At 23.4% G+C, this 11,925-nt stretch overlaps 1 protein-coding gene across 1 annotated transcript in view; it reads right to left on the bottom strand.

Moving 5' to 3' along the window:
- The window catches only part of LOC117174359 (mitochondrial import receptor subunit TOM40 homolog 1), a 24,444-nt gene extending 17,069 nt beyond the window's left edge, over window positions 1-7,375 (bottom strand). Inside the window, exons 1-2 of the mRNA XM_033363418.1 lie at window positions 7,213-7,375; window positions 6,161-6,275 (exon numbers count right to left, since the gene is read on the bottom strand). Coding sequence (XP_033219309.1) covers window positions 6,161-6,275; window positions 7,213-7,375 — 278 coding nt within the window. The remainder of the gene's footprint in view (window positions 1-6,160; window positions 6,276-7,212) is intronic.
- Between the last annotated feature and the right edge of the window lie 4,550 nt (window positions 7,376-11,925).

Below are 11,925 nucleotides of genomic sequence, written 5' to 3'. Positions count from 1 at the left end.
TTACGGAGTCGTTGGAAATTTTTTATTGAAAAACTATGCGCTTTTCGGAAAATTTGTCAAGAATAAAAAGTTCTTGTAATCAGCCGAGGAATACGCCTGATTACAAGAACTTTTTATTCTTGATGATTTTTCCGAAAAGCGCATCGTTTATTGTAAAAAAATTCAAGAATGTTTTCACAAAAATTTTGCCATTAAGACCCCATTTTGAAAATACTAAAACGAAAAATCGATCTTTGAACCATGGATTCTCAAAGTTTAAACATTTATTCCACCCGTTAGTGAGATTCCAGGTTAATTACAGACTCGAAAGGCTTTGGAGAATGGTTCACAAAAAAAAAATAGGCACGAAAAATCACTGCATTTTGGGATAATAAATAAATTTTTTGAGGAATTTCATTGGCACCGTCGGAAAGAGGAGATCTTAAGCAATAAAAATATATGTGTCTCAATTTTTTCTAGTGTCGAATAGTCTTAGTTATTGGCCATTGAAAAGCAGTGTCCCGGTAGTGGCGTTTTGGCCGTTTAAGGGTTAAGCTAAAAATTTTTCCTTTTGAAGTAACAAAGTGACGGAATAAAAAAGTATTTCAGATGCAAATTAAATTTTTTTAAAAATTTATTCATTTATTTAAAAAAAAAAGAATGTCTTTTCTACTACAAAAGATTAATATCTAACAAAATACTTGAATTTTAAGTCAAATAATTAAATTTTCAACATAATAGTCGAGTTGTCAACCTAAAAGTATAAATTTAAAATAAAAAAATGTCATAGTTTATGCTTCAAACAAGTATAATAAAATTTAAACATCCGAAAAAAGAATTTAAAAACCACAAAGACTAATTTCCAATAGATAATTATTTTTCACTCAAGTCATGAAATTTCAAACCAAGAAAATGATTTTTGGTTTATACTAAAAAAAAAAAGGAAATTTTTAACTTTTATTTTCAGTTAAAAAATTTATTTTTAACACAAAAAAAGACTTTTTGACTAAACAGTTAAATTTTCAACCAAAGCAGGGTGGCCGTTTTAATCGAAGAAAAAAATTCCCGGTCATTTCACGGTTCGCAAACTTTTTTCACAGCCAATGAAATTTAAAAAATCAAACTATATTCTAAACATTTTTCCATGTTCCAAAAATATAAATCCACGTTAAAATTTTCAATCGTCTAAATTAAAGAATCAAGCAATGAACTTTATAAATTTTCAAAATTATATTATTTTAAGTTAAATTATTTTTATTTTAAATAGTCTAGGCATCCTTTAAAAGCTTTAAAATTTTATTTCAAAATCTTGAGAAATCTAGAAGTGGTTTTAAATTTATCAAAATTCAAAATAATTTTTTTTTCGGAACTTTTAAATATATTTCAAAATGAATTGAATTTTTCTATAACTTTTAGAAAATCCTGCAAATTAAAAAAAAAATTGAATTTATAAATAACAATAGAACACTTATTATTTGTAAAAATATTAGAGTAATTTTAAGAGATATTTAAAAGTTTTAAAAATATTCGAATTTAATTTAGAACTTGAAATACTTTCAAATACTCACAGCCGAATTTAATCCATTAACGACCAAAGCTATCAATTTTATAACATGAGTTTGACCGCAAAATTTATGGGTATAACAAAACAATAAATAGATCAAAAGTACTGTTCCTGATGTTTTTGGATGGGCTAAATTCGAATCCGTCGTCCAAATTCGAATATTTTACTTCAAAATTAAATATGTCGGTTCTTCAGATTTTTTAGCAAATTTTTTTGATTTTTCAAAAAACCAAAAATTTGAAATTTGCAAACATTTTTTTGACTAATTCTAAGACATTTTTATTCTTGGAAGATCTATGGGCTCTGGAACAAATTTTCCCATAATAAAAATGTCTTCCAATTAGTCAAAGAATATTCTTGAATTTTTTTGCAAATTTTTGATTTTTTGACATATCAAACTTGGGCAGATTTTTCTTTTGAAAATTCGTAAAATCCCCGGTTTCCCGGTCCGGCGGCCACCTTGTTTTTTATTTAAAAACACTTCGATTTTAAAAATTTCAATTTTTTAAGCCTTTCATACTGTTTTTTAAATTTCTTTAAATTAAAATATATACTTTTGAAACTTAAAAATCTAAAATGGAAAATTTTTTTAATTGAAAGATTTTCGAAATAAGCATTCTAAACTGAATAATACAATAATTTATAAAAATCACAATTGGAAAAATTATTTAAAAACCGGTTGAAATCAAAATTGAACAACATTTTTATTCTAAAAACTTTGTAAAATTACCGGTCAACAAAGAAAAATTTTAACGACGAACTTCAATTTTTACCCAAGTAGTTAAATTATCAATTAAAAAAGATTTTTTTAACAAAATAGTTAAATTTTTAAACGAAGAGATGAATTTTGTATCAAAAAATAAAATATTTATGAAAAAAAGTGATCTCTTAACCTAATGATTCAACCAAATCTTTCTAACAAAATAGTTGAATAATCAAGCAGAGAATGATCATTTTTGACCAAAAAGTTGCATTTCAATCAAGAAAAAAATGACGTTTGTATACAAAAAATTGAATTTTTAATCCAAAACGAACTTTTGCAACCAAAAAATATTAATTTTTAACAAAAAGTAAATTTTCTACGAAAAAGTTAAATTTTCTACAAAACAGCAGGAATTTTCAACCCAAAAATATGAATTCAACCTAAATTTTTGAATTTATAACAAAACAGTTGCATTTTTATTCAAGAAATATGTGATTTCTGTTATATCATGTTGAATTTTATAAATCAACAAGAGAAACTTTCAAAAAAGAGTTTAATTTTCAACGGAATTTGCATTTTTATTTAAGAAAGATGTAATTTCTTCTAAAACAGGTGAATTATAAAAAAAAAAAAAAACAAGGATTACTTTTTAACCAAATTGTTCAAATTTCTACGCATAGTTGCATTCTTATGGAAATTTTTTGTTTAAATAGTCGAATTTTCCCCGAAAAAAGGTTCCAGTTGACTTTTCAAGATCAAAAGATGAGTTTTTAACAAAAAATAAGTATCTACGAAAAAATTGAATTTCCAATCTAAAACGACGAATTTTTTTAACCAAAAAGGATGAATTTTTAACAAAATGGTTGAATTATCTACGGAATAGTAGCATTTTTATTCAAGAAAGATGATATTTTGTATTAAAACAAATGAATTTTTAATAAAAAAGAACTTTCAACCAAAATGTGTAACTTTTTAACAAAATAGTTTAATTTTCAACAAAAAAATTGCACTTTTATCCAAGAAACATGAAATTTTTCATGAAGCCAGTGAATTTTAAAATGAAAAAGACAAACTTTTAAAAAAAAGTTAAAAAAGATGAAATTTAAAAAAAAACTTCAAGCAAAAAAGTTAAATTTTCATCCAAAGAAGCTTCCAGTTCACTTTCCAACACCAAATTAAGAATTGTAAACAATGAGTAAATTTTCTGTTAAATAATCGAAATTTTAACTATAAATTCTGACTTTTAACCAATATTGTTGAATTTTTAACCAAACAGTTGCATTTTTGTTCAAGAAAAAAAAACAAAATTCTACTAAAACAGGTACATTTTAAAATCAAAAAGACAAATTTTCAAGTATGTCTTTATCCAAAAAAGATTACAGGAACAAAATTATCAATTATTTTTAACTTCTATAATTCTGCAAATTTAGAAAAATCTTCTTTAAATTATTCCTGATTCTTTTTTGAAAATCTTTTAAATTTTTTGCAAATATTTTCATAAAATAATTATTTAAAATGAACAATCATTTTCAATTTTTCTAGGAATTTTAAGAAAATGTTTTTATCCTTTTGAAGCCTTTCAACATTCTTAAAAAGCTTCTTAATTTTTTGTTTCATATTGGTCCATATAGTCTGAAATTCTGTGAAATTATTTAAAACCCCAGGAATTTTTTTTTTTTAATCCCCTAAACCCATTCAAATCCTTCAAAATTCCTTCATAATTTTTGAATCTCTTAAAAATGTCTAGAAATCTTTTTAAATATTAAAGCTATTGAAAATTCCATGGAATTTCTAAAAAATACTATAAAATATTTAAAATGCTTTGTAATTTTCAATGATTTTGAGATTTCTTGAAACTTTTTAGAGTTCTTGAAAATTCCACACAATTTGCTCAAAACATCGTAAAATCTTTAAAATCCGTTTAATATATTGAAATCCATTTTAAAAATTCTTAGAATCTTCTATAATATCCTAAAATATTTCAAGAGCTGCAAAATAATTTAAAATTTCTTGAAATCTTTTGAAAATTCTACGAGATTTCTAAAAATACCGTAAATCTTCAACTTTTCGTTGAAAATTAACCTTTTTTGTTAATAATTCATCTTTGTGGTTGAAAACTGATTTTTCTGGTAGAAAATTGATCTATTTGATTGAAAAATTTTGTATTAAAAATAATAATTAATTTTGTAAACTGAAAACTTAAGTATATAATAACATTTTCAGTTGATTATTTTTGTTTAGTTGAAAATTTTCCTTTTTTGTAGAAAATATTTCTTCTTGTTTTAAAAATTTATCTAAAATGCCCTAAAATATTTCAAAGACTGCAAACTAATTTAAAATCTCTTGAAACCTTTTGAAAATTCCATGAAATTTCTACAGAAAAAATCGTAAATCTTCAAAAAAAAATTGAAATCCCTTTAAATTATTGAATCTATTTTAGATTTCTTAGAATTTTGTTAATTGAAATTTATTAATTCAAACGCTAAAGAGCAAAATTAAGATTTTTAAAATTTTATAAATTGTAGAGTTCAAACATTAAAAAAAAATCTAAAACAACATTATCATTTTCAATAACCTAAATTGAAGAATTAATGAAAAAAAATTAAGAAATTTTAAAAATTATACCATGTTATGCAAACTTTAGTTAAAAACATTAAAAATTGAAAGATTTAACATCTTATTTAATTAAACACTTTTTTAATCAGAAGTTAAACTATTTTCATTTTGAGTTGTGAAAAATTAATAATTTTTCAATTGTTATTTACACATTCAACTTTTTTTCGAAATATTTTTAAATATTCTCTTCAACATTTAAAAAAAATAATAAAAAATCACTTTATATTTTCCAAGGAATCTTTAGAAAAATTTTATATTATTTTCAAACCTTTTACAAATTTCAAATAGCTTCAGAACTCCATTTAAAAATCTTAAAAAATCTACATTTTATTTTACATTTTTTGGAATCTTGATAAATTTCGAATTTTTTCTGACATTTTTCCAAAATATGTTAATATCTTTAAAATTATTTGAATTTTTTCTAAAATTTTTAATAAATCTGGCAAAATTAAAAAACATGCTTTAAATTTTTTCATTTTTTTTTACAATTTTGAGAATCCTTTGATTAAATTTGATTAATTCTTTTGATTTTATTATATGTTTAGAAACCTTCTAAATTTTTTGTTCGAAATCTTAAAAAATCTACATTTTATTTTAATTCGTTGAAATCTTTTCAAGAATTTGATTATTTTTTCATCCTTTTAAAACTGGTAAATATCTCTTAAACTTAAATTTCTTTCTAAAATAGTAATTTTTCCATTTTCATTTATTCGTTAGAAATTTTTTTTTAATTTCACAATATTTAAAAAATTTTTAATTTATATTAAATGCCTTCAAAAATCCTTAAAAATCTTCAACATTTTAATTCAAAATTTTTAAAAACCTACATTTTGGTTTAAATCTTCTGAAAATATTCAAATATCTCAAAGTTCTCGAATTTCTCTAAATCAACCATTGTTTAACTATTATGTATATCAAAATTAAACAATTTGATTAAAAAATAAGCTTTTTTAATGTAAAAATTAGATTTAACATTCCAAAGATGAAAGTTTAAGTTTATTAAAATATTCTGAATTTATTAATTAAAAAAAAAAAAAAAATTTACATAGTTTACAAAGTTTCAATCCAATGTTTAATTTTTTTAATTCATTAACCTGTCAAGTCAATAAATAATTATTCAATTTCAAATAATCGGACTGCAGTTTAATTTAAAAAATCATTAAATCATTAAAAATCACTATGACTTTCAAGTGTTTGAATAATTTTTCTGCTTAAACTTTATTTAAATTCCCAGTCAAAAAATAAATTTTAAACTCAAGAATTGTTGATAGTATACAAATTTTCTGGAGAAAGTTTACCTATAACCTGATGGTGCCGTGGAGCTCATATTGATTGTATGAGAGATTTGAAAGTGATTACTAAGACCTTTATTCAACATCAACTTGGCTCCTTCAAAATTAACAGGAAATACATCTGGAAAAAATAAGTTTCAAAAATTAGTTAAAAAATGCCTATCCTTTTTTTATTTTAATCATATAATTAAGGTGATATCAAAAAAATTATTATTCTAATTTCCAATTATGACTTGGGAATGATTTTGTCAAAGGAAAATCACAATTTCATGCTACTGAATTTCAAAAAGTGTCATAAACTTCAACAAATTCTAGTAAAAAAGTAGACCAGTCATGAGTCGACAATTTAGACTTTAGATAGTTTTTAAACTGATTAGATAAGAATATACGACCTCTTAGAAGCAGCCTTTCGATTCCATAAATGACAATTTTTTAATTTGAAAACTCTTCATATTTACTTATTAATTGTCAATTCAAGCATCTAAATTTGAAAATTTCGTTTAAATCATTCAAAAGTCAAGATAAAATCGAAGTGCACACATTATGTAATTTCAAATTAAAGACTGTCAAACCACTTAGGATTAAAACGACTAAATAGGGTTTTTATACTCAAAATTTTTTTTAAATTCTCAAGAAATAAATTTAATTATTTCCCGGTGTTCCGATTCACTGTCCACCATGAATAATTTTCATCGATTTTTTCTACAGTGAGTACTAAAACTTTAATCTCTAAATAAAATAATAAGTATATATTAATATGAAGTTAAATATTGCATGCATCCATGCCTTACAAAGCGAAAAAGTCGATGCGAAACGGGTAAAAGTGAAGTTTGCTCCCAATCTCAGAAATGTGGACTTAACCTCAAAAAAAAATACTTTTGTGCCTTTTATGTACAAAAAAACTAAAATCATTTAGAATATACAACGAAGGGACCCTTATTTTAGAGACTCTAAGTGATAAATTCAGAAAAAAGGAAAATTCGAACCCCAGTGGGAGACTGAAGTCCGAAAAGACAGGAGCAAGAAGGGGAAAAAGTGACATAAATTTCTGATCATACCTTTGCATTTTTTGTGCAGGTCCTCAATCGTACCCGGATTTTCAAGTCTTTCTGCTCCATCGAGAGCCGTTGTTAAATCTTTTTTGGCTAAACTTGGTGGTAACTCGGGAGTTAGGGATGGAGGAGGTGGTGGAGGAGCGGAAGCTGCATGAACGATCCCCATTATTTTTTGTTTATGTGTAAACGCGACTGGCTTTCACAAATTTCGTTACAGAAATGTAAAACTTAATTAAGAACACAAAAGCTGGAACTTTTTACAATAAAATCGGTCGGTTTTTGAGAATAATCACTACCACTAGACACGCTGAACCACCGGACCACGAGCACCACCACGAGTTTCCTCTTGGTTAAACGCGCATGCCCTTCGCGCATGTACGGATCGGCAACGAATCAGAGCAGAGCTTCTAACCGCCTGTTTTTGAATTGGTTGAAAATTCATGTATTTTTGTGAATTTTTCGTCCCTTCGTAAAAAAAGAATCTTTTTGGTTGAAAAATGATTTCTGTTGCAGAAAATTGAACTATTTTATTGAAAATTTAGTTTTGTCATGAAATTTTTTTTTAACTAAAAAAATTTGAGTTAAAAAATTCTTCTTGTTTAAAAATTAATCTTATTGTTTAAAAATTAATTTTGTTTATAATTCTGCCATTTTGGTTGAAAAGTTTTTTTTTTTTGTTGTTGAACATTTAGCAATTTAATTTTTGGTTGCAAATTTATGTAATTTATTTGAAATTCGTCTTTTTTCCGTAGAAAATTAATCTTTTTGCTTAAAAATTCATATTTGTGATTGAAAACAGATTTATCTGGTAGGAAATTGAACTATTTGATATATAATTTGTGTTTTTTTAAGATGAAAATTAATTTTTTGAACTGAAAACTTAAGTATACACTAAAATTTTCGGTTAAAAAATATATTTTACTTTTTAGTTAAAAAATCCACCCTTTTTGGTTGAAAATTAATTCTGTTTTATTGTAATTATTCAACTACTTTTGTAAAAATTAATTAAAATTAAAAATTTTAAAAAATTTTGTTGAAAATTAATCAAAAGAAAATTTAAGTAGTCGATTTTTTGTTGAAAATTTATCTTTTCTCCGTGGTAGAAAATTGAACAATTTTGTCAAAAATTTGTGTTTTTTAAAAATCAGTTTTTAAACAGAAAACCTAAGTATATATTAAAATTTTCAAATAAAAAATGTATTTTATTTTTTGGTTGAAAATTCATCTTTTTCTGTTGTAGGAAGTTAAACTATTTTATCAAAAATTTGTGTTTTTTTAAATAAAAAGTATTTATTTATAATGAAAACCGAAGTTATATTCTTGAAATTATCTATTTTATTGAAACGTTCTGTATTTAAAAAAAAAAAATTAATTTTTTCAACTGAAAACTTACTCACATACAAAAATTTTGAGTCGAAAATGTATTTTATTTTTGAGTAAAAAAAAAACATTTTCTTGGTTGAAAATTATTTTTGTTTTAGTTAATAATTCAACTATTTTGGTCAAAAGTAGTTATATTTTTTGTTGTTAAGAATCAATTAAACGAAAATTGAACTATTCGATTTTTGGTCTAAAATTGATCTATTTTAGTTGACAAATAAAACATTTAGTTGAAAATTCATTTAAAATTCGTTTTTTTTTTAATTAATTTTTTAAATGGAAAAATGAAGTATATAATAAAATTTTAAGGCGATTTTTTTTCAAGTGAAAAGTTTGTCTTTTTTGCAGAAAATTATTCTTTTTTTGAAAATTCATCTTTCTGTTTCAGAATGAACTTTGTTTTTTTGTTTTTTTTTGATAATTCAACTATTTTGGCGAAAAGTAGTATTTTCTGTTGAAAATTAAAATTTTTTAGTTTAAAAACAAACCATTTAGTTAAATGTTTATGTATTTTTTTGAAAATTCGTATTTTTTGTTTACTAATTACATGTTTTTGTTAAAATTTCGCCTTTAGATTAAAAAATCATTTCTTTGGCTAAAAATTTAATGATCTTTTTGAAAAATTGTCTTTTCTGTTTCAGTTGAAAATTCAAAATTCAACTCGATGTGGTTAAAAACACATCCATCAGTGTGATGAAAATTTGTTTCCTTTTTTTGTTGATTTTTTAAAATGGAAAACTTGAGTATATAATAAAATTTGCAGTTGATACTTTTTTTTGAGTTGAAAATTTGACTATTTTATAGAAAATATTTTTTGTTTTAAAAATTCATCTTTTCGTTTCATAATCAATTTTGTTTTGGATAATATTTCAACAATTTTGGTTAAATTTTTTGTTATTAATTGAATAAAAATGTAATTATTCGATTTTTTATTGAAAATAAAAATGAAATTTTTTTTATTGGTTTTTCTTTAGCTTGAAAATTTATCTTCTGAATTCAAATTTCAAGTATATGGTTAAAACTTCATGTATTTGATTGAATTTTTTTTGTAGAATATTATATTTTTATTCTTTGAAAATTGTTGAAAATTTACTGATTTTGTACAAAAATATATATTGTTTTAAATGAATTTTCAAATATTTCATTTCTTTTAATGTATCTTTTTTAGACAAAAAATCATTTCACTCGTTAAAAAATACGCTATTTTATTGACACAGTAGGACCATTTTTTATTTTAAAATGTCATAAGTGTGTTCAAGCTGATTCAAGTAATTCAAAAAATTTAGTTTTTCAGGCCACCCCATTATTTTTTATTTAAACTAATTAAATGTGCGAGAAAATTGTTTAGAAAAAATAATACTTGTAAAATTGTTAAAAATAATTATATGATCACAAAATAGACTTGTAAAGTAAATGGTAAAACAACTTTTGTTTGAACTCCCTAAAAAATAAATAATTGATTTTAAATTTAACGGAAGGAATACCTTTTTTATTGCAAATATGAAGCTTAAATAATACATAGTACATTTATGAACTTTACAATTATTATTTGTTGTAAACAACTGCAAATAATGGTAAAAAATTAATTTGTTAAAATAAGCCCGCCAATAGTATCTAATCTAATTGTCGAAGTGACGCATGCGCAGAGGAGTTTACTACTTTCTTCTGCGAAAATTTAAATTTATTAAATGAAAATATCTTTTTCACTGCAAATTATTAATAAAAGTTTCTAGTTTATTTTTAAAATAAAGCCAAATTTTACAAAAAATTGTAGAAAAAAAAGTAATTCAAAAAAGTAAAATTCAAAGTACGTGTTTTGATAACATTCTCCATTTTTTTACCAAATAGTATAACTTTCAACTAAGAAAGATAAATTTCAAACAAAAATGAAATAGTTCAAATTTCTAAACGAATGAATGAGTTTTGAAACAAGTAGATTAAGTTTCTATTAGAAAGAACAATTTTCACCAAAATATGTAAATTTCCAAATAGATATTTGAAGTTCTTTCTAACTAAAAAAAGTAAATTTTTAACTAAAAGTAAATGAATTTTCAACGGAACAATGAAGTTTTCAAATAGAAAAATTTAATTTTCAACAAAATACTTAGTTCCATTCGCAACAAAAAAAGTGAATTTTCAACTAAAAAAGAAAATATTTTCAATTTTAAACGAAAAATGGAAGTCAAATTTTCTGTTAAAAAATGAATTTTTAACAAAAAAAGCGAATATTTCAATGGAACAATTGAATTTTCAGCAATACAGTTAAATTAAAACAAAAAAGATGAACTTTGAATGCAATACTTGATTGTCATATTCAAAAATGAATACTTTAGCAAAAAAAGAAACAAATTGTCAATAAAATAGATAAATTTTAATCGACAAGAATGAATTTTTAACTAAAAAAAGGATAAATTTTTAACCAAAATTATATCATTCAATTTTCAGTCGAAAACATAATTTTGAACCACAAAAAAAGGAGGTTTGAATAAAATACATGAATTTTTAACCAAAAAGTAGAATTTCCAACTAAAAAAATTCATTTTTAACCAAAATAAATTAATTTGCAAACAAGAACCTCCTTTTCTTTGATTTAAAATGATTTTTTTTAGCTGAAAAGTGAACTATTTCATTTTTGGTTACACATTTTTTTAGTTGCAATAATTACAATTTAACTATTTAAATTATACTGTTTTTTATTTCATATTAAAATATTTTTTAAATGGACTATCAACTATTCAATTTTTCATCTTTTATGTTTAAATTCAACTGTTTTTATTTTAATTTTAAAATATCGTTTGATTTTAATATCAACCATTCAATTTTTCGTTGTAAATTCGTTTTTTTTTAAATTCATCTCTATGTCTAAAACTGCAACTATTCTATTGAAAAATGCACTTTTTTTGTTGAAAATAATTTTTTTTAACAAAAAATTTAACTATTCCATTTTTGGTTAAAAATTTTTTCTTTTCAAGTTGAAAATCCACTTTTTTTGTTGCAAATTGTATATAATGTTGGGAATTACATTTTTTTATCTGAATATTTCTCCATTCCATTTTTGGTTTAAAATTTTGATTTATTTCACAAATAAACTATAATATTTATATTAATGATTTGTAGTGGAATAGCGATTTTTCATTTACTATATTTGAATTTTCGCAGAACTCGGACACCAACAGATCGCGACGCGCTCTGGTGAGAGGTGAGTCCAAACTCCCCTATAAAGAAAAAAAAGAAACCACGGAGTAAGATATAAGGAGGCGCAACTTGTATGGCAGTCGCGACAAAAAGCGGAGCGAGTCGTTGGACCGAGATCGCGAGATCCGCCCGTCAGAACGG

This window comes from Belonocnema kinseyi, chromosome 6 (assembly GCF_010883055.1).
Source record: "Belonocnema kinseyi isolate 2016_QV_RU_SX_M_011 chromosome 6, B_treatae_v1, whole genome shotgun sequence".
Taxonomy (NCBI): domain Eukaryota; kingdom Metazoa; phylum Arthropoda; class Insecta; order Hymenoptera; family Cynipidae; genus Belonocnema; species Belonocnema kinseyi.
This window is presented reverse-complemented; position numbering and strand designations above follow the sequence as displayed.